The sequence below is a fragment of the Nycticebus coucang genome, chromosome 23 (genome assembly GCF_027406575.1).
Source record: "Nycticebus coucang isolate mNycCou1 chromosome 23, mNycCou1.pri, whole genome shotgun sequence".
Classification (NCBI taxonomy): domain Eukaryota; kingdom Metazoa; phylum Chordata; class Mammalia; order Primates; family Lorisidae; genus Nycticebus; species Nycticebus coucang.
In genome coordinates this window covers 487,243-514,500 of record NC_069802.1, presented here as the reverse complement: position 1 = coordinate 514,500, position 27,258 = coordinate 487,243, and the positions used below count along the sequence as shown (strand labels likewise).

Below are 27,258 nucleotides of genomic sequence, written 5' to 3'. Positions count from 1 at the left end.
TTCTACTGTTATATTTTGTCTTGTTTTCATTCAGTATAATTTTAATTTAGAGCTATCTTAAGGAAAAATATTTATATCACTGGAATTCTTTGCCTTTTAGAGCTATAGGAGGATTAATATTTTGGAGGGGTTTTTTTGCACTTTATTTTGATACTTTTTTATTGTTAAATCATAGCTGTATACATTAGTGCAATCAAGGGGTACAATATACTGGTTTCATATACAATCTGAAATATTCTCATCAAACTGTTCAACGTAGCCTTCATGGCATTTTCTTAGTTATTGTATGTAGACATTTGTATTCTGCATTTACTAAGTTTCGCCTGTACCCATTCTAAGAAGCACCATAGGTGTGGCCCCACCCATTATCCTCCCTCCACCCTAAACTCCCCCATCCCTTCCCCTTCCTTGGCCCTTTCCCCATAGTCTTGTGCTGTAGTTGGGTTATAGCCTTCATGTGAAAGCTATAAATTAGCTTCATAGTAGGACTGAGTACATTGGATAATTTTTATTCCATTCCTGAGATACTTCGCTAAGAAGAATATGGTCCAGCTCTATCCATGTAAACATGAAAAAGATAAAGTCTCCATCTTTCTTTAAGGCTGCATAGTGTTCCATGGTATACATGTACCACAATTTGCTAGTCCATTCGTGGGTCGATGGGCACTTGGACTTCTTCCATGACTTAGCAATTATGAATTGGGCTGCAGTAAACATTCTAGTACAGATGTCTTTGTTATATTGTGATTTTTGGTCTTCTGGGTATATAATAAAGGAATTATAGGATCGAATGGCAGGTCTATTTTTAGATCTCTAAGTATTCTCCAAACATCCTTCCAGTAGGAGCGTATTAGTGTCCATTCCCACCAGCAGTGTAGAAGTGTGCCCTTTTCTCCACATCCACGCCAACATCTCTGGTTTGGGAATTTTGCTATGTGGGCTACTCTTAACTGCGGTTAGGTGATATCTCAAAGTAGTTTTGATTTGCATTTCTCTGATGATTAAGGATGATGAGCTTTTTTTCATTTGTTTGTAGATTTTGCGTCTGTCTTCTTCAGAGAAGTTTCTCTTTAAGTCCCTTGCCCACCCTGAAATGCGGTCACATGTTCTTTTCTTGCTAATAAATTTGAGTTCTCTGTGGATTCTGGTTATTAGACCTTTATCGGAGGTATAACCTGCAAATATTTTCTCCCATTCTGAGGGCTGTCTGCTTGCTTTACTTACTATGTCCTTGGCTGTGCAGAAGCTTTTTAGTTTGATCAGGTCCCAGTAGTGTATTTTTGATACTGCTTCAATTGCCTGGGGAGTCCTCCTCATAAAATACTCACCCAGGCTGATTCCTTCAAGAGTTTTCCCTGCACTTTCTTCAAGTATTTTTATAGTTTCATGTCTTAAGTTTAAATCTTTAATCCAGTAAGAATCTATCTTAGTTAATGGTAAAAGGTGTGGGTCCAGTTTCAATCTTCTATAGATTGCCAGCCAGTTTACCCAGCACCATTTGTTAAATAGGGAATCTTTTCCCCACTGAATGTTTTTAATTGGCTTGTCAAAGATCAAATAACAGTAAGTAGCTGGATCCATCTCTTGGTTCTCTATTCTGCTCCAGACATCTACTTCTCTGCTTTTGTGCCAGTACCATGCTGTTTTGATCACCATGGATTTGTAGTACAGTCTCAGGTCTGGTAGCGTGATTCCTCCTGCTTTGTTTTTATTGCTCAATAATGTTTTGGCTGTTTGAGGTTTTTTCTGATTCCTTATGAAAACGAAGAATTATTTTTTAAAGATCTTTAAAGTATGACAATGGAGCTTTAATAGGAATTGCATTAAAATTATATATTGCTTTGGGCAGTATGGACATTTTAACAATGTTGATTCTTCCCAGCCATGAGCATGGTATGTTTTTCCATCTGTTAACATCTTCGGCTATTTCTTTTCTTAGAGTTTCATAGTTCTCTTTGTAGAGATCTTTCACGTCCTTTATTAGGTATAGTCCCAAATATTTTATCTTCTTTGGCACTACTGTGAAAGGAATAGAGTCCTTGACTGTTTGTTCGGCTTGCTTATTGTTGGTATATATAAAGGCTACAGATTTATGGGTGTTGATTTTGTAGCCTGAGACATTGCTATATTCCTTGATCACTTCTAAAAGTTTTGTAGTAGAATCCCTAGTGTTTTCCAGATATACAATCATATCATCTGCGAAGAATGAAAGTTTGATCTCTTCTGACCCTATGTGGATACCCTTGATCGCCTTTTCTTCCCTAATTGCAATGGCTAAAACTTCCATTACAATGTTAAAGAGCAATGGAGACAATGGGCAACCTTGCCTGGTTCCTGATCTAAGTGGAAATGATTTCAATTTAACTCCATTCAATACAATATTGGCTGTGGGTTTGCTGTAGATGGCCTCTATTAGTTTAAGAAATGTCCCTTCTATACCAATTTTCTTAAGTGCTCTGATCATGAAGGGATTCTGGATATTATCAAAAGCTTTTTCTGCATCAATTGAGAGAATCATATGGTCTTTATTTTTAAGTTTGTTTATGTGTTGAATTACATTTATAGATTTACGTATATTGAACCAGCCTTGAGACCCTGGGATAAATCCGACTTCGTCATGGTGTATAATTTTTTTGATGTGTTGTTGGATTCTGTTTGTTAGGATCTTATTGAGTATTTTTGCATCAATATTCATCAGTGATATTGGTCAATAATTTTCTTTTCTTGTTGTGTCTTTCCCTGGTTTAAGGATGAAGGTGATGTTTGCTTCATAGAACGTATTGGGTAGTATTCCTTCTTTTTCTATGTGTTGGAAGGGGTTTAGTAATATAGGTACTAGTTCTTCTTTAAATGTTTGGTAGAATTCTGACGTAAAGCCATCTGGTCCTGGGCTTTTCTTTTTAGGGAAATTTTGTATAGTTGATTCTATTTCAGAATTTGATACAGGCCTGTTCAACATTTCCACTTCATTCTGGCTAAGTCTTGGTAGGTGGCGTACTTCCAGGTATTGGTCGATTTCTTTCAGATTTTCATATTTCTGGAATTTCTGAGAGTAAAGTTTCTTGTAATATTTGTTAAGGATTTTTTTAATTTCTGAGGGGTCTGTTTATTATTTCATCTTTACCATTTCTGATTGATGAAATTAGAGATTTTACTCTTCTTTTTCCTGGTTAGTTTGGCCAAAGGTTTATCTATTTTATTGATCTTTTCAAAAAACCAACTTTTGGATTTATTGATCTGTTGTATAATTCTTTTGTTTTCAATTTCATTTAATTCTGCTCTGATTTTGGTTATTTCTTTTCTTCTGCTGTGTTTGGGGTTGGAATGTTCTTCCTTCTCCAGTTGCTTGAGATGTCCCATTAAGTTATTAACTTCCTCTCTTTCTGTTTTTTTGAGGAAGGATTGTAGTGCTATAAATTTGCCTCTTAGGACTGCCTTTGCGGTATCCCAGAGGTTCTGGTAATTCATGTCTTGATTGTTGTTCTGTCCCCAAATTTGGTGATTTCCTTCTTAATCTTGTCTGTAACCCATCTATCCTTCAGGATAAGGTTATTTAGCTTCCATGTTTTTGTATGGGTATCCAGATTCCTGTTGTTATTGAGCTCAACTTTTATTCCATGATAGTCTGAGAAGATGCAAGGAATAATTTCTATTTTCTAAATTTTCTGAGGTTAGATTTGTGGCCTAGGATGTGGTCGATTTTGGAGTATGTTCCATGGGATGATGAGTAGAATGTGTATTCAGTTTTGTTGGGACGAAATGTTCTGTAGATATCTGTTAAATCCAGTTGTTGAATGCTTAAGGTTAAATCTAAAATTTGTTGGCTTAGTTTTTTTTTTGGAGGGTCTATCCAGCACTGCTAAAGGGTGTTAAAATCTCCAACTACTATGGAACTGGAGGAAATCAAGTTGCTCGTGTCTGTTAGAGTTTCTCTTATAAATTGAGGTGCATAAATATTAATAATTGAAATCTCATCATATTGAATATTACATTTTACAAATATGAAGTGTGCATCCTTATCCTTCCTTATTTTGGTTGGTTTAAAGTCTATTGCATCTGGGAACAGGATTGCAACGCCTGCTTTTTTCTGCTTTCCATTTGCCTGGAATATAGATGACCATCCCTTCACCTTGAGTCTATGTTTGTCTTTTAATGTAAGATGAGATTCTTGGATGCATCGGATATCTGCCTTGAGTTTTTGTATCCAGTCAGCCAACCTGGGCTTCTTTAGAGGACAATTTAAACCATTCACATTAATTGAGATTATTGATAAGCCTTTCCAGAGTCTGGTGGACATTTTTAATCCTTTTGCGACTGTGGAAGTTGAAATTTGATCAAAATTTTCTAGGTGGGTTTATTTTTGTGGTGGAGGATTACACTGGTCATTATGGAGGATAGGTCTGAGAATATCCTGGAGCACTGGTTTAGTTATGGCAAATTTCTTCAACATGTGAATATCATTAAAGTATTTCATTTCTCCATCATAAATGATACTCAGTTTATCTGGGTACAGGATCCTGGGTTGAAAGTTATTTGGTTTAGGATATTGAAAGTTGATGACCATCCTCTTCTAGCTTGAAAGGTTTCAGCAGAGAGATCTGCAGTTATTCTAATATTCTTCCCCTTGTAAGTAATGGTTTTCTTTTGTCTGGCTGCTTTCAGAATTTTCTCCTTCATAGTAACTTTAGTGAAATTGATTATGATGTGTCTGGGGGATGTCTTATTTGGGTTGAGTCATGCTGGAGTTCTGAAACTGTCTGCTATCTGAATCTCAGAATTTCTTGGCATGTCTGGAAAGTTCTCTTTCATAATCTCATGGAGAAGAGACTCTGTGCCTTATGAAGCCACTTCATCGCTTTCGGGGATCCCTATAAGACAAATATTGGTTTTCTTCGAATTATCCGAGAGCTCTCTGAGAGTGTGATCTGTTTTTGCCCTTGATTTCTCTTCCTCTTTGAGGGTTTGGGAGCATTCAAAAGCTTTGTCTTCAATGTCAGAAATCCTTTCTTCTGCTTGCTCCGTTCTGTTACTGAGGGATTCTACTGTGTTTCTCAGATCTTTGAGGGCTGCAACTTCTTGTTTCAATGTGTCAAAATGTTTGGTCATTTGGTCTTTGAATTAGTTGAATTCTTGAGATATCTTTTGGGTTACTGCTTGGAATTCTAATGCAATCTTATTTGCTATCCAGATTCTGAATTTGATTTCTGACATCTCAGCTAATTGTTTGTGCATGGGATTTTGTGCTGTGTCTGCCCCATTGATCCTTGGGGGAGTTGATCTACTCTGATTATTCATATTGCCAGAGTTTTTCCGTTTATTTCACCTCATGATTGTTTTTCACCATTGCCTCTGGCTGTCCTCAGAGTTGGGGTGGTGTCTCTCCAAGATTAGACCTGAGCGGGATCACTCTATTGTTGCTGGATCTTTGTAGGGAGTGACCCTGTGTAGCTTCTCTGGGGCTGCCCCAGCCAGGGAGTTCTGGTTGTGGGAACAGCTCTGGAGTGTGACACACCTTTATCCAGCAACAGGGCAGGGGATGGTGCGCACGGTTCTGGGAGTGCCTGGCACCCAGTGACTTTGGCACAGAGGCCCCAAGGCTCCAGGAGTCTCTGGCCAGGAAAAGGGCTCCGCACAGAGGCAGGGAGGGCTCCGGATGGCAGGCGGCTACCAGAGTCCCTGACCAGACGAGCCGGCCGGTGTGGATGCAGGGAGGGTACAGGAGGAAGGACACCGGATTGCACAGCTCCCGGAGTTCCTGGTCAGGGCGTGCAGAGGTCTGGGCAGGCGGCGACCGCCGGTCACGGCTCAGCTCTTACGGAGGTCCGATTGCACATCGCAGTGCAGCTGGAGGATTAATATTTTGAATAATTAATCATAAATTTTATCTCCTTAAGAGTTTTGTGCCAACAGGTGCTTTGTCCCTAATGAATATTCAGATAATAATCAATAATCTTTTACCTAATGTTCTCTGTGTTATTGGCCTATCTTTATGTATAATGCAGTATTCGTAAATGTAATATAAAGAAACAAAACTCTAGCCAACCTAGTTATGATTTGTGGAATTCTTCTCTGCTCACGGTGTATTTTTGATGAGTAGGCTTTTTCAATGAAATTGACTATTTCTCAGACTCTTACTTGGTCCTGTGGTTTGAGCTTTTGATAGTAATGTATTTTTTACCTCATAACCTAATTTGGTTGTGGCAGTGTTTTAAAGAGAGGCGTTTCATTAAAAAAAAAGAAAAAGGAAGGAAGAAAGGAATGAAAGAAGGAATCAGACAAACAGTGTTTCTTTAATAAGAAATACTTAAGTACAATTAGCTTTTTGTACTTAGTTGGGTACAACTAAGTTCAAATTCTTTTGTGCACATTTTTTGGCAGGAACAGGAAAAGTCTGTTCCAAATTCTTCAGGAATAATAATTACTAGCACTATCCCCACCTGTGCATAGGCTGAATGTAAGCAAAACCCTGAGTTTTGCTGTACATAATTAGAGCCTGTGGAAAATAGAGGTAGTTCAACCGCCCAGATTCCTTCTTCCACAATCTCTGTCTGTGACTCTGGGTCTTACACATGGAGTAGTAAGTAGGCATGGTCCATCCTGCTTAGGTAGGAAATGAGCTTTCCTCTTACAATAATCTCCTGAGATTAATAGTCAGTCTTGAAAATTATTCAGGTGTCTTCTCTCAACCTGAGTTGCACCTTTGTAGAATTTGTCTTACTGTATAAGGACAAAGTAAAACATCGAGGTCTCTGAAGACTTAGCACAAATTGAAACTGAAAAGACTGCTAGGATAACAGTATTTAAACTCAAGATATTAATTATTAAATTAGGTGCTGTATACAAGCTGCTAAGAGAAATCTGTACTTACCGTGAGAACCATTTTAGAGTATTTGTTAAGCTAATGAGCCTATACAGTAATATCTTACCATGGCCTTTTCCATCAGTGAGTTCTGTTGAGTACCAAAAAAAAATTGTGTCTTGTCATTTGAGTCCCATTGAGAGTGTGAGACAAGCCTGATGATATAGGAACTTTAAGGTATATTTTAATTATATTTGCTTTTAAAGTTATGCAACGATTATGGAAAAGAATTGCCCATTTGACTTAAGTTTTCTTACAGAGAATATGTGGGACAACTATATGTCCTACACATTTAAAAAGAGCAGGATCTATATTATGCTTAGTCAAAATACTATTTTATAAGGATACAAAATCTAAGAAAGTCAGTGATGAACTATGAGTCAATATACAAATATTTACATAATGTACCTTTTGAAAGGTACACCTGATCTGTTTAAGGTAAACCTGTTCTAAAAGCAGGTATGTTAATTGGAAATAATAAAAGCAGTTGAAGTTTAGATTCCATGATAGGTTTAAAAGAATAGTACAAATTTTCTGCTGTGAACTTATTTAAATTCAGTCAAACTCTTGTGTATGGCATTTAATGTAGGACTCAGAAAAACAAATGGTTTTCCACTGTTGAGGAGTCCTTCCTGAGAGTGTAAGATATTTTTACATGAGAATAAGCAGATACAATGAAGAAATGAGTTTGTATGCTAAATAATGAATGTTTTTATTTAAGCAAGAATTAATCAAATGTGTTAAGAAAATACATGATTCAGTTATGAAAACTGTGAGAGTGCTAATTAAACTCTTACAGAAAATAACCTATTTGAGGGTAATATAATAAGCTCACAGACTCCATAAAACAAAATGTTCTCTTTCATTGCCACTGATGCTGTTTATTATTGGTATAAATCCATTTTTAAAGTGACATGGCGAGATGAAGAAATAGTTGTAAAGATTCCCGTACTGTTTTTGACCCCATAATGCTACCCTGAAGAAATTATTCCAAGGAAACTAAGTCATTGGAGGTGAAATCTTACTGTAACATCTTAGCAAAACATTGAAACCACTTCTGTGCCCTATGTTAAGGGACTGGCTTACTAAATTATGGTACCCCAACAAAATGGAATACTGTGCTGTCATTAATGCGTGATACTGGAGAAATGTGTTTGTACTGATTCAGATATCCTACAAAGTATGATTGTAATGATAATAAAAGTATACACAAGGTAATAAAGAAAAGTGAACATGTACGTATGATTATGTTTGACTTCGTGTTTTTGTTAATTGTTAATGTTACGATGCATATTCAATTTTTTAAATAATAAAATAGACTACTTTTATGTCCTATGAAATGCATCAAAGTTTTGGATTACAAAATTTAAAATAAGCATGAAGGATTTGGGTAGAGTGAAAAAAATGGAAATTGTTATAAATGTTTATTTAAAAAGATGTGTGTTACTTTTATTTTAAGAATTATATGGATTATTTATCCCGACTATATGAGAGAGAAATCAAAGATTTCTTTGAAGTTGTGAAGATCAAGATGACTGGCACCACTAAAGAAAGCAAGAAGTTTGGTAAGCTTAGGCGTTCCATTCACTATCTTCCTATTAAAAATGATTTTACTTATATGACAGATAATTCTAAGACTTTAAAGTAGCGTGGAAGAATATACAGTAAAATTAACAAAATTGAAAGTCTGATATATTGGCTTGATTTATAGCTGTTTCAATAGAACAAGTATGTATATCTGTAAATATGGTTTTCACTAATTAAAACACAACAGTACGTGAATATGACAGCAGATGTGTATTCATGCTATAAATTGGAAACATATATATTCACAAGAAAGGCAGTTGGTGAGAAAATGAAGAGCAGTGGAGTAGAGCATCAGACTGAGAGACACATGTTGAGGTTCATTTTCTGGTTTCCCTGAAAGACCTTTTATAACATTTGGGGGCAAGTCACCTATCTCTTAAGTCATTGCTGTCCACAGAGAAATGAAAGTGATTCCGGGCTTCTTACTTCTCACAGGCTATTTTGAATCAAAAAGAAAGTTTGTTTCCTCCTCTGCCAAGGAGCTATAAAACTGTCACCAAAATTTCTCCTGTGATTATAACTTACTTTTCTAAAGAGATGTTCTTGAAGAATGTTACATTTGGTTGTTTCCAAATATTTTAAGTGGGCAGAAACAAAGAATAGCCCTTGAGAGTATCGCGTTAGGAGGAAGGCGATGTGCTGAGGCCACTTTCTGCTCTTGCATGTACCTGTCTCTGAAGTTCCTTTTGGATGGAGTTCTGTGCCTATGAAAACCTGGCCTTAAGTGGCTACATTGTGTACTCCACAGTGTGTCTGCATAGCTCCCTTTAGAATCATGAGTTTAGCATTTGCTTGTTGACTGGAGCCTATGTCCTAAGCAACTTAGGTTAATCAGGAAACACAGTTGAAATTGACAGCATATGTTACTATTCTCTGGGATAGAGAAGACTGTCTGTAGTGGGTAATTGTGTTGTAATCACTGTGTTTTTGAAATGCAACACTAATAATAGTGATTATACTAGTCCCCAGGCATTTGAAGAATTGAATTTATATGTAAATATACTACATTTTGGTAAAGATACTGATATACTTGGGTCCGTAGGCTGTTGGAAACAGAAATGCTAACTCATCCTAAAGGTTAATTGTTCTTAAATAGCAGTGTGTTTATATCCTTGTTAGTGTTTTGCTGTGGATATGTTATGCTTTTTTTTTTTTTTTGAGTAAATAGCATATTATTAATGCAGTTATGTGTTTAATGTTTTCATTAAGTATATTTGTCAACACTTGTTAGTGAACCATTTTATTTTGAGAAAATACTTCAATATAGGAGAACTGTAAAGGGTAAAAGGGAGGGTGGTGCCTGTGGCTCAACAGAGTAGGGCACCGGCCCCATATGCCAGAGGTGGCGGTTTCAAACCCAGCTCTGGCCAAAACTGCCAAAAAAAAAAAAAAAAGGGTAAAAGGGCAATAGTTCTAAAATATCTCTTGAGTAGGTCATAAATCTCAGTTTCATTATAGTACATCAAATGTAGGATTCACATTAAGACAAATGAAATAATAAAAATACAGTGAATCAAGTACAGCAGTACCTTAATGTTATCATTGCATTAACCTGAAACCTAAATTTTTCTTTTCTTACTCCTTGAGAAGTTCTTTATCTTGTTAAAAATATTTTTAATTCATATGCTACAGCTATAGAAGGCACTTTTGTCATTTTAAAACTCTTAAAATTGTATCTGTCCTGTGTATCTATTAAATAGTAAGGAATAGGAGAGTAATTTGTGACAATTGCCGGCATAGAACATTACAGTATCAATTATTTTTATATCAGCTACGAGAGAAGAAAAACTAAACAATTCAGAGGATAAAAACAGTTATGCTTTTTTTTGAAGATGTAGCTGTGATTCTACATTTCTAAAAATAAATTTCAAGTTAAATACAAATGACTTGAGAAGTTCTGAATAAGGTAGAATGTTCATTTTTTTAAAGATATCTTTTCAATGATTCAAAGTAAATGAATTTGTAATAGGCAAATGCTCCCTAATTTACAATGATTTTAATTAATTTTTTAACTCATTTTCTTTTATTTATTTTTATTTTTTTATGGTTGTAACATATTTTTATTTTGTTGCAATTTGGCTGGGGCTGGGTTTGAACCCACCACCCTCCATATCCACCCTCCACATATGGGGCTGGTGCCCTACTCACTGAGCCACAGGTGCCGCCCAGTTATTTTTTGACTTTATGATGATGTGTATTGTGAAAGCAATACACATTCAGTAGAAACTATTTCACGTACCAATACAACCATTCTATTTTTAAGTGTATTTAGTAAATTACATGAGATAGTCAACACTTTATTATAAGATAGGCTTTGTGTTAGATGATTTTGTCCACCTGAAAGCTAATATAACTGTTCCATGCACATTTAAAGTAGCTTAGACTAAGCTATGATGTTCTGTAATTTAAGCATATAAAATGCATTTTTGATTTATAATATTTTCAATTTACTGTGGGCTTACGTTATCTCATTGTAAGTCAAGGAGCATCTGTAATTATATTTTCAAATAGAAACCTTAAATTTTAGAAATACAACTTTTCAGTTAATCAACATTAAGTAACCATAAAAGAAATTTAAATTTGTTTGCTTTATACTTGCTCCTAAAATTCTGGGTCACCGTTAATCTATCACACTATTATCTTGCAAAAGAAAACTATCGTTAATATAGTAATAAATGTCTCTTTAAAGTCTTAAAAGACTTTAACATTTCTTGATTGTTAGTATTGTGATGTATACCTTTCATTCTGGATGTTCACAAAGTAATTTAGCTTCATAATTGTTTTTAATTTTAAAATGATTTTAAAACCCCATTCATAATTTTTTATTAGATGTAGAATAAAATTATTTACTACAGTGGAGATTCCCTTCAGGAGCTTTCAGGGGATACCAGCATTGTTGATGTTTAAATCTACAATTTATTCTAATAAATTTCCACTGTATTAAATTATTTAGTTCAATTGCATTTCACAGGAAACCAAAGCTTACAAATTGTCTTTTAAATTTAAGTGTACCAGCTTCATAAATTAAAAAAAAAAATGTAATTGTGTGAGAGGTTACAAATAAAGATATTTTTACCTGAATATTTGAGTAAAAACAATACATTAATAGTAAATTTTTTCTCTCATAACTTCTCAAACACTAGCTGACCAACTAAATGTGTTTGCACCTCTTGTTACTTGATGTTCATGGTTCTTTGCATGTGTCTTTTAAACGAGAGCTTTAACTTCCTCTTGTGCATGGTTTGTGCAAATTGCAGTTTATTAACTTGTCTTTGTCTTTGATGCTTGCAACCTAATCCATCACAGCTACACTGCCTCGAAAAGAAAGTGCTGTCAAACAGGAAACAGAGAGTGAGTATGCTTAGTGTATTAGCAGGTCTCAATGCATGTTTGTTTAATGTCTAGAACTTAGTTATATGTCTGAAAAAAAAGTTAACACCAAAAATATTGAGCGTGCTGAATTGCCAGGTACTGGTGAAAGAAAACCGACATGGTGGTAATAGTATCAACAAGAAATATGGAATATAGTTATTATTAATTGGTGAGTAGTAGAACTTTGTGTCAGAAATTTATGAAAAGACTTAATCACTGAATTTCTGTTTTCAGGCTATAAAGGCTCTTATAGAGATGGTCAGATTTTGCATAATGAAGCTAGAGTTTGTCTTTAATTGTCTCTATTATATCACCATTTGTCCCTTCTGACCATTAGCAGATAGTAAAAGTTCACTGAGAAATACTCAAAAAAATGTTTTATAAATAAAATGTTTTATAAAATAAAAATATTTTATTCATTGTTTATATTTAATTCTGGATTTAAAAATCACATTTTCTTTTAAAAATTGAACCTTGTCATCTTTTGGTGTACGTGGGATATCGTTTCACCACATGTTTTAGTTCCCTTCATGTCTGTGATGGACCCTAAATTATAAGTGAACACACGTCTCACATGTGGTTAGGGATGTATGTGTTCCATTACGTTTTATTTTAAATACAGTTCAGGGTGTTTTTTCTCTCTTTGTTTTGTTTAGTTTTTATAGGATGATTAATTAGTCATTTACCGGAAAAGTAGAGTTTATGAGTCCAGAACATGTTAAGTTCAATGGAATTGACTTTTTTTTTTTTGGTCAGGCAAATAATCAAGTATGGGCAGTTTTCTATGGCTCAGCCTAATGTATTGATTTAATATGGAAATGGGTAACAATGGGATATAGCCTTTTTCTTCCAAAACATAACAAACTCCTACTAGCTAGTGTAGTAACCCAGTATTCAGTGACCTTCATTTCTTTTGAAAGGGAAAGAAATCCTCATCTTTTTTAGTCTAGAGATGTTCCTAGGCAACTTTGTGATCAGACTGGGCAGGGCACATGTTGCGTGATCTTTAAGGGCCCTTTCAGTGCTGTTCCATGGATCTGTGTGGTTTTGCTTTTCTTTATAATATGGTCAGGGTTAGGACACAGCTTTTGGGGAATGATAAGGACGTGGAATAGCTGTCCCACGGGGTGGACTGGTGTACTCACTAACATGAACTCTGGAACACCACACCAGTGGAAAAGATAGTCCTGACTTACAGTCTGTATCTTTTATTCATGAGGATCACAATGTTCAAAGTATTATTATTTCTTAGGTCTTCATGGAAGTTCAGGGAAACTAACTGGATCTACTTCTAGTCTGAATAAACTCAGCGTTCAGAGTTCAGGAAGTCGAAGATCCCAGTCTTCTTCCTTGTTGGATATGGGAAACATGTCTGCCTCTGATCTTGATGTTGCTGACAGAACCAAGTTTGATAAGGTAAAATTAAAATACCAGGTATTTCTTAAACATTAACATTAGTTTACTTTTCCAACAGCAGTTTGTGATTGCTTTAACTATGTTCGAAGACAGCTTCTTTTGGCTGTGTTGGTCATTAACCATGACTTCCTCTCCAATTCCAAATGGAATCTGAAAAAAAAAAAAAAACTATCAGTCAAATGATAACTAAAATGTGAATTATCAGTTAAATATCATTAAAGCTTATTAAAATGTATTTATTATAAATTGTAAAGTACTTGCATCTCAAATCTTAAGTTGTTTGAGTGACTACAAGGTAAAGATGAAATAGCTCTTGTGAAGCTTACGTTCTCTGCTTTGCTGCATAAAATAAGTGTTAAAAATTTATCTTTGTGGCTTGGCGCCTGTGGCTCAAGTGGCTAAGGTGCCAGGCACATACAACCGAGCTGGTGGGTTTGAATCCAGCCTGGGCCCACCAAACAGGAATGATGGCTGCAACCAAAAAATAGCCGGGCATGGTGGCAGGCACCTGTAGTCCCAGCTACTTGGGAGGCAGAGGCAGGAGAATCACTTGAGCGCAGGAGTTGGAGGTTGCTATGAGCTGTGATGCTACGGCACTCTACCCAGGGCGACAACTGAGGCTCTGTCTCAAAAAAGAAAAAAAATTATCTTTGTGCTCTTCTTTCTAGATTTGAAGGGAATAACTGTGAGATTTGTTTCATATGTATTGTAGGGTCCTTTCATACCCTGTTAATACTGCATTGCCCTTTCAATCTTGGAAGAGTTTGTCTTTGGGATTCTATTGAGATTATAAATCCATGAATAGAGGTTGCTAGGATTATAGATACATGGTCCCTGCAGGAAAGAAACTAAAATGTGAAATGTTATTTTAAGCCTTTGGTGCAGTTCTTTCATTATGGAATCATTTTGGTTTTCTTCAGATCTTTGAACAGGTACTAAGTGAATTGGAACCCCTATGTCTGGCAGAACAGGACTTCATAAGTAAATTTTTCAAACTGCAGCAGCATCAAAGTATGCCTGGAACTATGGTATGGCTCATATTTATTTTGGCTAGTATTTTGATCTAATTAATAAGTATGTGGTCACAATTTCATTATCAAAACAGAATTTATGATGTAAAAATTATCTTTTTATTTTGGGTAAAAACCCACAGTAATTTTGGGGGGCTGTAATTTAAGATTTAACAGCATTATAATTCTTACGAATAACTTAAATATCCTCTTGAGGTAAATATAGTAATATTTTGTGGGTATTTTGGAACCCCAGTATTAAGACTACAAATCACACTAGCCTACATCTATCACCAATGACTCACGCTGTTTCTTTCTAATGAATTGACCGTTACATTTCCAAAGTTCCGAAACGGCCAACAGACCATAGAAAGATAATTCTTTAGGCTCCTGCTTGAAACCAACAGCGTCAACAAACTGCTGGCCTTGATTCAAGGCCAACTGATGTAAGAATTTTTAAAACAATTTTTTTTGTCATACGTACCCCATGATAGTAAAAACTATAATAGTTGGAGTTTGGGCAGCTAATTTAATATTTGAGAATGTTGTAAACCTAAACGTTTTCTAAATTAGTGAGGTGAAAAAGTGTCCGAGTTTACTTTGCAAAGAACATTATATGCAAAAGCAATTTTAGTACTTACCAAGAAAAAATATAATTCAAAGAAAAAGATGATATTTGAGTGTGTACACCACTGGTATAGCAAAAAAAGAAAAGAAAGTGAGGCCTCAGATACGAGTCTGAATCTTTCTTATGGCTTTGTTACTAAATAGCTATGAAATCTTAAACCAATTATTTGATCCCCTGTTTTCTATAAACTGGATATAATAATGCCCATTCAACATGCCTTTGGGTGGTGTAAATGTAAGAAAATAAAATGAGAGAATTTCTAGAATATTTTGGAGAATTTTAAAGCGCAATGCAAATGGTCACTTTAAGCAGTCATTGGCTAGGTGCAGGGGCGCTCCCCTGTAATGCCAGGACTCTGCAAGGCCAAGGCAGGAGGATGGCTTGAGCTCAGTCTGATTAACAGTGAGACTACTACTAAAAATGGAAAAAATTAGCTGAATATGGTAGCAATCACCTGTATTCCCATCTACTTGGGAGGCTAAGATAGAAGGATGAATTGAGCCAGGAGGTGGAAGTTGCTGTGAGCTACGATGATGCCACTGCACTCTAGCCTGGATGACAGAGCAAGACTTTGTCTCAAAACAAAAAAGGCAGTCATAAAATAAATGAGAAATTCATTGTTACTTCAAATGGGTTGGAGTTTATCTTTGTCAATGGTGATATTGGTGGCAAATTTGCTAACTTGAGGTCTTCTGTAAGAATTTTCGGTAGCATTTTTTTAACGCTGAAGTTTTATTAGAATGATTAATGAGGTTTCCTTCATTTTTAAGTTCTCTTTTGAAAGTTGTTTTGGGTGTTGTATGTTTTTGTTGAATTGCCTTCTCATTCCCATATCCCATCCTTCCCAGACTTCTGCACATTCCTGCACCCTCACACTAATACCACTGTCACCCCATAAAAATTCTCAGATAAAATCTAAGAACAGGTCTTTAAAGATTTCATAAGTGTCTTTAAATAACACGCTAAATTGTACAGCTAGCTTTATCAGTAATGCTACCTTTAAAAATCATTATTTTTCACAATGTATTCTCTCCTAGGAATTTTAAAGCTGAGCAGTCTTTTGCTTTATAAACTAGTCAAATTGTTGGTCTTTTGTAATGTAAAATGCCTGAATAATTTTTGCAGATTGAAGCAGAGGACCTGGATGGAGGAACATTAACACGGCAATATAATTCTAGCGTGCCACTGCCTGTGTCATCTGAGTATGTTTGTTATTATCTATTTGTTCTGGGGGAAAAAAACAACTTTAAATTGAAGCAAAAAGGAGTTCAGTTCATTGAGGGGTCCAGATAATTCTCAGTAACCTGATAGCACTCAGACACTGACGTGTGTGTCCATTGTATTATCGAACATTTTACTGGATTAAAATTGGTCCTATTATATGGCTCTTCTTTGTTCCAATAATCATTTTAAAAATGTAGTCAATTCCAACTTTGATAGTAGGAGGTAGCCTTTGAATTACACTGTCTTTCTTAGAATTCACAAGGCACAAGGGTCTGGACCCCACTTTACAAATGACATAAACTAATGTGAGTGATAAAATTTAACTTCAGTAAAATATTTTTAGATTAGAAACTGCTGTAGAATAATTAGGTCATCATACTTGGATATTTTTTATTGAAATTTCATTGTGGTATTCTAGCTATTTTATGTATACTCAGTGGATTAAAGTTAAAGGTGAATTCACATAAAGCTTGCCATGACTTTCTACATTTTGTATGTTTTCTGAATAGGAAAGATATGATCCGCCAAATGATGATTAAAATATTTCGCTGCATTGAACCAGAACTGAACAATCTAATTGCATTAGGAGATAAAATCGATAGCTTTAACTCCCTTTACATGCTAGTCAAAATGAGTCATCATGTGTGGACTGCGCAAAATGTGGACCCAGCTTCTTTTCTAAGTACTACATTGGGAAATGTCTTGGTGACTGTCAAAAGGAACTTTGATAAATGCATTGTAAGTTTTTAAGAAAAAAACTTCAAACCCTAATCACTTCAAAAAAGAAAAAAAAAATAGGTAAATGTAGAGAAATCAAGAGATCTCTGGGATTCTCTTGAAGGTCTGTTTATGTCCCTCAAGCCTTGAAGCAAGGTGTTTGCAGCAGTCTGGCTGAACAGTTAGTTGGATGGCCATGCCAGCTTCTTTTCCTCTTATGTTGTAAATCTTGGCAAGATCTGAAATGAGTCACATACTCTCAGCTGCTGCTTAAGCCCCTGGGCAAATGACATCTCAGTTTACTGATCAGCAACCATTGATTTAATGAAACAATTGAAAGTATCACTTGGATTTGTTGTTGTTCTTTTACTCTGTCCCCATCCTTTTGCTACTAAAGATGTTTCCTCCTCTGCCTTTCATGCCTCTCTTTTATGTTAATTCAGGTCTCTTCATGGCATCTGGTAGATTATATGTGCTCAGTAAGTTATATTTTGGGATTTGGGGCAAAAGCAGGACCTAGATGTAGAAAGTTGAAAAGGTAATGAATAAATCTGTGGTTATTGAACAAAAAGCACGAATGTCATATGGCTTCAGAAAATGGGACAGATAGCACCTGGCCATTTCATCTGTGCCCAAGCCCAGAGTGTCTGGTGTTCAAAGGAAAGACCTAAGAAAGCTAGCCTCAGCTGAACTGGAGCTAAAATTAGAACATGATCCCAGGCTGTGGATTCTGCAGCCTAGCATGTTTCTTAACTGTGTTTAATTTATTATTTATTTCTCACACTATAGTGATGAAGATGTGCACTCCGTAATTTTTGAGAATTATGTGATTTGGTTATAAATTGCCCTGGATGAAGGATAGACAAGGAATATATTGATATGTGGCCATATCAAAGTTGTAATTTTAAACACTGAATAACCTCCCTGTCCTGGTGGTGGAGTTATGATCGGGCAACCGATCATAGTTCTTTCCTTTGTCATAGTACTTTGTAAAGTACTATACTTACAGCATGAGAGAAATTTGGATGATTTGTGTCAGAATGTGACACAGAACAAAACCTGCATCCAGCTTAATAAGAGCAATAGACCCACGTTCCTGACTTGTACCAGGCACAAGTCCAAGTACTTTGTACACACTTTCTCATCTGTTCCTCATTCTGCTCAATATGATAGGTGCTTTGAGAGGGGAAGTTACTTTCCCCAGGTCAGCATTTAGTAAGTCAGGTTCCAGCATGTGTAGTCTGACCACTGTCTTCTCTGCTCCATTCGTCTTTGTACCTCAACAGCTATCAATACTGATGAGTGGAGCATTAGTAAAGATAATATGAAACAGTTGCTATTATAGCCCTCAAGGGCTTTCTTATATTAACATCTGCAGCCTAGAGATAATTATTTTTCTAATCCATGTCATATGATTTTTAGGTTATTCCCCCAAAATGCCAACATACTGGAATTTTAGGTAGAAGTTGAAATGACCCAATAATATTTGGCAATTGTGATTCTCACCATGAGTAGATGGATCTTTCTGAACGCAGACATCTGGATTCTGTCTGCACAGAACATTTTTTCATGCACTGTGTTATCTTCCTACACAAGCATTTTGCTGAACTAACTTAAGTAATATATGGAAAACTATCTATACTGTGCAAATCAATAATAGAAATGCCTATCCTCCCTCTCTGGTCCTTCACCCCCAAAGCAGAGAACTTATCTATCGAAACAGAAATTTTAGAGTGATGAGAATTTAAAATGTCTGTGGTTCTCAAACTTGGCCATATAACCCCACTCAGACCCTGTATGTGTTCTGATGTCTGCTCTACTTTAACCCAGTATGGCCAGTTGCCTTGTCTTTCATAAATGATAGAAACATATTTTAATTATTTTTACTTTGAACAAAAACTTGAGGTTCACAAGCCTTGATTGTATTTTGTTTTAAATAATTTAGATTATTTTTTAAGTTTTCTTAAATGAGACCTATTAGAAAAATGTTTTTTGATCGATAGGATTAGTTTTTCTTAGTTATCCCTATGATTCATCTTTAGTTAGTAGGCATCCAGAATGTTGAGGTACCCTATAATGTATATATTTGACTGTTTAATTATATGTAGTTTCTAAGTTGCTTGGCTCTTTTTCTCCCTTGCTTTCTGCCTAACTGTAGAGTAACCAAATAAGGCAAATGGAAGAAGTAAAGATTTCGAAGAAGAGTAAAGTAGGAATTCTTCCTTTTGTTACTGAATTTGAAGAATTTGCTGGACTTGCAGAATCTATCTTTAAAAATGCTGAGCGCCGTGGAGATCTAGATAAAGCATACACCAAACTTATCAGAGGAGTGTTTGTTAATGGTAAGCTTTTGTCAGTCTAAAGAATTTTTTTGGTTATTGTTTTCATTATTATTGGCAACTCAAATTGGGGACAGATATGCTTGTTATTTTCCATATTCTATAGTCTTTTTTAGGTTTTCTAAAGCCAAAGATTTCTTGAATTTGAAAAAGTAGTATATAAAACTTAATTGTATTCATCAAGAGCCACTTACATTTTAGGGATTATACAAGCTTATCACTTATGCAAAATTGAAAATCATTTCTTAAACACAAAAAATGACCTTCCAGGTTACAATATCCATTTGACAAGGGTCTTCTGGAGATGATGGACAATGATGTCTGTGTAACCTTAAACAATTAATTCAAAGTAACTTTGCTTTATCTGATTCTAAATAATACATGCTCACCGTGTACCCCCCCAAATCAGAAAATAGATTTAAAAAGTCAAGAAGAAAATAAGGATCATTTCTAATCTCATTGTGCAGAAATAGTTTGATTTTTGTTCTTACAAACTTTTCATTGTCACTCTCCCTCTCTCCTACATGTGTGTATGTGTGTTCTTTAATATAAAAACTTTATTATTCCTGACACAAGGGCTTTTTTGTTTTTTTTTTTGACACAATGTTTTGGAAGCTGCTGGACTATATAATCCTAGTGTCTTTCCTTGTCAATGAATATAGATAATCATTTTTAATGATTATACAGTCTTTCACATATCATTATCTGTTTATCACAGTTTCAAATAGTAGGCATTTATCAATAGTTTGTTTCTAGTGTAGTATCTTTGTATACTTGTCAGATAATTTGCTTAAAGTAAATTACTAGAAATGGAATTACTGGATAAAAGGCTTTTACGATTGTGATATAGAAAGCTGTTATACCACTTTAGTGCTATCTGCAGTTCGTGACGTTTCCATTGCACCTGTACTGATACTGGATATTACCAGGTATTACCAAACTTTTTATTCTTTGTCAACCTCTAATAGGCTAGAAATTATCTTACTATTTTAATTCGCATTTTATTGATTTTCTTTATGATGTCTTTTACTTTACAGTATTTTTCAAATTTTATGTCACATTTATCTATCTTTCCCTTTATGGTGCCTAAGTTTTAGACTATCCTTAGAATGGTCATATTATTACAAAATTCTTTTTTTAAAATTGTTCTTTATTAAATTATAACTTTGTACATTGATGCATTTATGGGGTTCAGGGTACTGCTTCAATATACAATGTGAAATGCTTACATTGAACAAAGTAACACATCCATCACAATTATAGTCATTTCTTAATAGTTTTGAAATGTACCATTGCATCATGCACATTAGGTGAGGTCTCCCCAAATACCCTCCCTCTTCCTGTATCCCCCCTCCCCTCTCCTCTCTCTCCTCTTCCCTTTTACTTTCTGGATTACAGTTATGTTTTGCCATTTGTATGAGTGCGTAGGTGATTATATATTGATTTCATAGTAGTATTGAATACATTGGATACTTTTTTTTACATTCTTGAGATACTTTACTAAGAAGAATATGTTCTAGCTCCATTCGGGTAAACATAAAAGATGTGAAGTCTCCTTCTTTGTTATGGCTTCATAGTATTCCATGGTGTACATATACCACAATTTGTTCATCTATTTATGGGTCGATGGGCACTTAGGCTGTTTCCGTGTCTTGGCTATTATGAATTGGGCTGCAATAAACATTCTGGTGCACATGTCTTTGTTTTAAAATAATTTTTGATCATCTGGGTATATGCCTAGTAGGGGAATTGCAGGATCGAACGGTAGGTCTACTTTTAGTTCCTTGAGTGTTCTCCAAACCAAAAAGGTCATATTAGCTTGCATTTTCACCAGCACTGTAGAAGTGTTCCCTTCTTGATGCATCCTCGCCAACATCTGTAGTTTTGGGATTTTGTGATGTGGGCTAATCTTACTAGAGTTAGATGATTCTCAAAGTAGTTTTGATTTGCATTTCGCTGATGATTAAGGACGATGAGCATTTTTTCATATGTTTGTAGGCCATGCCCCTGTCTTCGTCAGAGAATTTTCTGTTCAAGTCTCTTGTCCAGATAGAAATGGGGTTATTTGTTCTTTTCTTATTGATTAGTTTGAGTTCTCTGTGGATTCTAGTTATCAGACCTTTCTTGGAAGTATAACCTGCAAAAATATTCTGCCATTCTGAAGGTTGTCTGTTTGCTTTACTTACTGTGCTCTTTAATTTGATCAGATCCCAGTAATATACTTTTGATGTTGCTTCAATTGCCAAGGGGGGTCCTCCTCATAAAATATTCTCCCGGGCCCATTTCTTCAAGTGTTTTCGCTGTACTCTCTTCCAGTATTTTTATAGTTTCATGTCTTAAGTTTAAATCTTTTATCCAGTGAGAATCAATTGTTAATGGTGAAAGGTGTGGGTCCACTTTCAGTCTTCTGCAAGTCACCAGCCAGTTCACCCAGCACCATTTGTTAAATAGGGAGTCTTTCCCTCACTGAATATTTTTGATAGGCTTGTCGAAGATCAAATGGCGATAAGTAGCTGGGTTCATCTCTTGCTTCTCTATTCTGTTCCATACAGCTACCCCTCTGTTTTTGTGCCAGTACCATGCTGTTTTGATCACTATAGATTTATAGTATAGCCTGAAGTCTGGTAATGTGATACCTCCTGATTTGTTCTTATTTCTAAGTAATGTATTTGCAATTCGAGTTTTTTTCTGATTCCATATAAAACTAAGTACTATTTTTTCAAGTTCTTTAAAGTATGACAGTGGTGCTTTAATAGGGATTGCATTAAATCTGTGGATTGCTTTGGGTAGTATGGACATTTTAACAATGTTGATTCTTCCAGCCATGAGCATGGTATGTTAACATCTTCACCTATTTCTTTTCTCAGAGTTTCCTAGTTCTCTTTATAGATATCTTTCACATCCTTTGTTAGGTAAATTCCCAGATATTTCATCTTCTTTGGCACTATTGTAAAAAGAATAGAGTCCTTGATTGCTTTTTCAGTTGACTAAAGTTGGCGTATATAAAAGCTACTGACTTGTAAGTATTGATTTTGTATCCTGAGACACTGCTGTATTTTTAATCACTTCTAAGAGTTTTGATGTTGAGTCCCTGGGATTTTCCAGGTATAGGATCATATCATCAGTGAAGAGTGAGAGTTTGATCTCCTCTGACCCTGTTGGGTACGCTTGATCACCTTCTCTTGCCTGATTGCTATGGCTAAGACTTCCATTACTATGTTGAATAGCATGGAGACAGTGGATATCCTTGCCTCGTTCCTGATCTGAGTGAAAATGTTTTCAATTTTACACCATCCAATATGATATTGGCTGTGGGTTTGCTATAGATGTGTCTATTAGTTTAAGAAATGTCCCTTCTATACCTATTTTCTTAAGAATTCTGATCATGGGGCGGTGCCTGTGGCTCAGTGAGTGGGGCACCGACCCCATATACCAAGAGTGGTGAGTTCAAACCCAGCCCCAGCCAAACTGCAGGGGAAAATGGCCGGGCGTTGTAGCAGACAGCTATAGTCCCAGCTGCTTGGTAGGCTGAGGCAAGAGAATTGCCTAGGCCCAGGAGCTGGAGGTTGCTGTGAGCTGTGATGCCATAGCTCTCTACCAAGGGTGGCAGAGTGAAACTCTGTCTCCAAAATTAAAAAGAAAAAAGAGTTCTGATCATGAAAGGATGCTGGATATTATCAAAGGCTTTTGCTGCGTCAATTGAGAGAATCATATGGTCTTTGTTTCTTATTTTATTGATGGGGTGTATTATATTTGTAGATTTGCAGATGTTGAACCAACCCTGTAACACTGGAATAAAACCAACTTGATCATGGTGTATAATTTTTTAGATGTATTGTTGAATTCTATTTGCTAAGATCTTATTTAATATTTTTGCATCCGTTTTCATTAATGATATAGGTCTATTATTTTCTTTCTTTGTTGGATCCTTTCCTGGTTTGGGGATCAGGGTGATATTTGCTTCATAGAATGTATTGGGAAATATTCCTTCTTTTTCTATGCTTTGGAAACCGTTGTATAATATAGGTCCTAGTTCTTCTCGAAAGGTTTGATAGAATTTGGATGTGAAGCCATCTGGTCCTGGACTTTTCTTTTTAGGGAGATTTCGTATTGTTGATGCTATTCAGTGATTGATATGGGTCTATTCAAGGTTTCTTTCTTTCTTTTTTTTTATTGTTGGGGATTCATTGAGGGTACAATAAACCAGGTACACTGATTGCAATTGTTAGGTAAAGTCCCTCTTGCAATCATGTCTTGCCCCCATAAAGTGTGTATTCAAGGTTTCCAATTCTTTCTGGTTGAGTCTAGGAAGGTGGCGTACTTCCAGGTATTGGTCCATTTCCTTCAGATTTTCATATTTCTGGGAATAGATATTTTTGTAGTAATCATTGAGGATTTTTTGAATTTCTGAAGTGTCATTATTTCTCCTTTATTGTTTCTGATAGATGATATTAGAGATTTTACTTTTCTGTTTCTGGTTAGGTTGGCCAAAGGTTTATCAATTTTGTTAATCTTTTCAAAAAAACCAACTTTTTGTTTCATTGATCTTCTGAATGATTCTTTTGTTTTCAATTTCATTTAATTCTGCCCTAATTTTGGCTATTGCTTTTCTGCTGGGTTTGGGGTTGGAATGTTCTTCCTTTTCCAGTTGTTTAAGATGATCCATTAAGTTGCTGGCTTCTTCTGTTTCTGTTTTCTTTTTTTTGTGTGTGGTTTTTGGCCGGGGCTGGGTTTGAACCCACCACCTCCAACATATGGGACAGGTGCCCTACTCCTTGAGCCACAGGTGCCACCCTCTTTCTGTTTTCTTGATGAAGGCTTCCAATGCTATAAATTTTCCTCTTAGGACTGCCTTTGCAGTATCCCACAGGTTTTGATAATTTGTGTCTTCGTTGTCATTTTGTTCCGAAAATTTGGTGATTTCCTTCTTAATCTCATCTTTGACCCATCTATCATTAAGCCTAAGATTATTTAGCTTCCATGACTTTATTTGAATATGAAGAGTCCTGTTGCTGTTGAGTTCAACTTTTATTCCATGGTGGTCCGAGAACATACAAGGAATAATTTCTATACTTTTAAATTTGCTGAGGTTTGACTTGTGTCCTAGGATATGATCTATTTTAGAGGATGATCTGTGGGCTGATGAGAAGAATGTATATTCAGTTTTATTAGGGTGAAATGTTCTGTAGAGGTCTGTAAAGTCGATTTGTTCTAGGGTCGGGTTTAAGTCTGATATTTGTTTAGTTTCTTCTTGGAGGATCTATCCAAAACTGTCAAAGGGGTGTTAAAATCTCTAATTATTATAGTGCAGGAAGATATCAAGTTGTTCATATCCATTAGGGTCTACTTTATGAATTGAGGAGCATTGTGGTAGGGTGCACAAGTGTTTATTATTGAAATCTCTTCATGTTTGGTGTTACCCTTGACAAATATGTAGTGACCTTCCTTATCTTTCTTTATCTTTGTTGGTTTAAAGCCAATTGTATCTGCTACTAAAATTGCAACCCCTAGTTTTTTCTGATTTCCATTTGCCTGTAATACACAAGTCCTTTAAGGTATTTTTATCCTTTAAGGTAAGGTGAGATTCTTGTATAAGCAGATATCCTGTCTGAGTTTATCTATCCAGTGAGCCAGCCTGTGCCTCTTTAGGGGACAATTTAAACCATTCACATTAATTAAGAGAATTGATAAGCCTGGTTGTATTTTGGGTGTCATGAATTTTGGATGTCCAGTGGATATTTTTAATCCTTTCACCACTGTGGAAGTTGGGTTTTGTTCAAAAAATTGTGGGTGGGGAGGGTAATTGGTGGGACCATACCTATGGTGCATCCTACAAGGTTACATGTGAAACTACTAAATGTAGAATGTAAATGTCTTAACACAATAACTAAGAAAATGCCATGAAGGCTATGTTAATCAGTTTGATGAAAATATTTCAAATTTTATATAAAACCAGCACAATGTATCCCATGACTGCATTAATATACACAGCTATGATTTAATAAAAAGAAAAAAAAATCTGGGTGAGTGTGGAGGGTGAGTCTGAGAATATCCTACAGAGCTAGTTTAGTTATGGCAAATTTCTTCAACATTTATATGTCATTAAAGTATTTGATTTCTCCATCACAAAGGAAACTCAGTTTAGCTGGATACAGGATCCTAGGCTGGAAGTGTTTTTCTCTTACATCTGGGTGCTTGCAGAATTATCTCCTTTGTCTTAACTTTGGCAAAGTTAATCACAATGTGTCTCGGAGATGCTTTATTTGGATTGAGCCTTGCTGGGGTTCTGAAACTGTCTGCTATCTGAAGTTCTGTATCTCTTGCAATGCTTGGAAAATTCTCCTCCACAATCTCTTGGAGTAGAGCATCTGTACCTTTAGCACTATCCTCTTCTCTTTCGGGAATTCCTATAAGATGAATGTTTAATTTTTTTGGAGATCCCTCAACTGTCTCAGGGAATGATCAATGTTTACTCTCCATTTGTCTGACTCTTCGAGTGTTTGGGAACGCTCAAAAGCTTTGTCTTCAGTTTCAGAGATCCTTTCTTTTGCCGGGTCAACTCTGTTACTGAAGGATTCTACTGTGTTTTGGAGCTCCTCAACTAACTTTTTTCATTTCCTTGAGCTCTGCTATCTCTTTTCACTTTATGTCCATATCTTTGGTGACTGGGCTTTTAATTCATTAATTTCTTGAAACAACTTTAGAACTACTCTTTGGAATTCAATTTCCATCTTTTCTTCCATTCTATTTATCTTATTTGCAATCTATATTCTGAATGCGATTTCTGACATTGCTGCCATTTGTTTATGCATGGCATCTTCAGTTGTATCTCCTTTGTCATTTCTTGGGGGGGGTTGATCTACTCTAGTTATTCATGTTGCCAGAGTTCTTCTGTTGGGTCCCACCATGTTAATTAATTTTCCACCATTTGGTTATTAGAACTGGTAGGGTGAGATTGAATTGGAGTTCCCAGATAGTAGAGATAGCACCTTACCAAAGTGCTAGGCTTTGTAATTGTGGTTTATCTCCTACAACCTTCAAAGACCCCTTTCAGAGTTTTAGCCAGAGACTCTGAGGGCCTACTTGGTGAGATAGCCCAAGCTAGCTCTGTTTGATATCAGCGAACCTCTACCCTATCCTAAGAAACCACAGTATTAGGTTTAAATCTTGATTGTGAAGAGATACAAACAGCTGCGGCACCCAGCCCCCACCCTTCAGTTCTTTTCCACTACAGAACTCAAAGGTCAACCTCAGAATGTCTCCCAGTGGACAGCTCCGGACACGGGTTCCAACCAAATTGTCTCAGGCAGTGCAAACCCTGCCCAACGGAGAGGGATTCAATGGTCTCAGCACAGTTGGAACCAGGAATCCACGCTTCTGCCCGCCAGACTCAGTCCGCACTGTTATTCACTTCTCTGCTCACAGGCCCAGCTGGAGCCAGGGACCACGCCCCCACCCACCAGTCTCAGTCCACATCCAACTAGCCTCTGCTTGCCAGACCAGTTGGAGTTGGGACCACACCCTGCCTGCCAATCTCAGTCCACTGCCTGGCAAGCTTCTGTTCGCAGGCTCTATTAGAATGAGGGTACCGCACTCCACCCGCAGGTCTCAGCTCTCAACCTGATAAACTTCTGCTCACCAGCCCTAGCCCTCAGGTCTTTGTTAACACCCAGTAAGCCACTGCTCAAGGGTTTGGTTGGAATCAGGGGACCACACCCTTGTTCTCAGGTCGAAGTCCACACGGGGCAACCACTCTCCTGCTGTGGGTGCCATCAGAGCTGGGGGTTCTGCACCCTATCCCACAAGATACAGCCTGAACCCATACCACCACTGGCCGGGCATAGTCATAACCAGGGGACTGCTCCTCCTTCCACTGAGTGTCCCTTTCTTCCCACACCCTCTTTCTTCCCCGTTAGTCACAGATTCTGTTCTGATGGTTGGCAGTCCACACTATGCCCAGATCTCTCAAGACAAGACCAACCACTCTGTCCTCTGCACAGGGCAGAGCCTCAGACTGCCATGTGAGGGGGAAAGGGTAGACTGGGAGTTTGGACTTGTCGGGGAAAATATCTGTTCAATGTTATGCCTAGCAGGGTGGTGTCTAGG

At 36.4% G+C, this 27,258-nt stretch overlaps 1 protein-coding gene and 1 non-coding gene across 13 annotated transcripts in view; one reads left to right on the top strand and one right to left on the bottom strand.

Annotated features, from left to right (window-relative positions):
* EXOC1 (exocyst complex component 1) overlaps positions 1–27,258 on the top strand; it is a 71,666-nt gene that overhangs the window by 39,099 nt on the left and 5,309 nt on the right. For 8 of the 12 annotated variants that reach the window (XM_053577672.1, XM_053577663.1, XM_053577674.1 and 5 more), the window contains 7 exons: positions 8,319–8,424; positions 11,753–11,797; positions 13,071–13,234; positions 14,155–14,262; positions 15,998–16,074; positions 16,606–16,834; positions 18,972–19,155. In XM_053577672.1, the coding sequence (XP_053433647.1) occupies positions 8,319–8,424; positions 11,753–11,797; positions 13,071–13,234; positions 14,155–14,262; positions 15,998–16,074; positions 16,606–16,834; positions 18,972–19,155 (913 nt within the window). The remainder of the gene's footprint in view (positions 1–8,318; positions 8,425–11,752; positions 11,798–13,070; positions 13,235–14,154; positions 14,263–15,997; positions 16,075–16,605; positions 16,835–18,971; positions 19,156–27,258) is intronic. The other 4 variants (XM_053577665.1, XM_053577673.1, XM_053577669.1 and 1 more) reach the window with 1 other exon arrangement.
* LOC128576152 (small nucleolar RNA SNORA2/SNORA34 family) lies at positions 14,549–14,685 on the bottom strand. The gene has a single exon (XR_008377265.1). It is a non-coding gene; the product is annotated as a small nucleolar RNA SNORA2/SNORA34 family (small nucleolar RNA).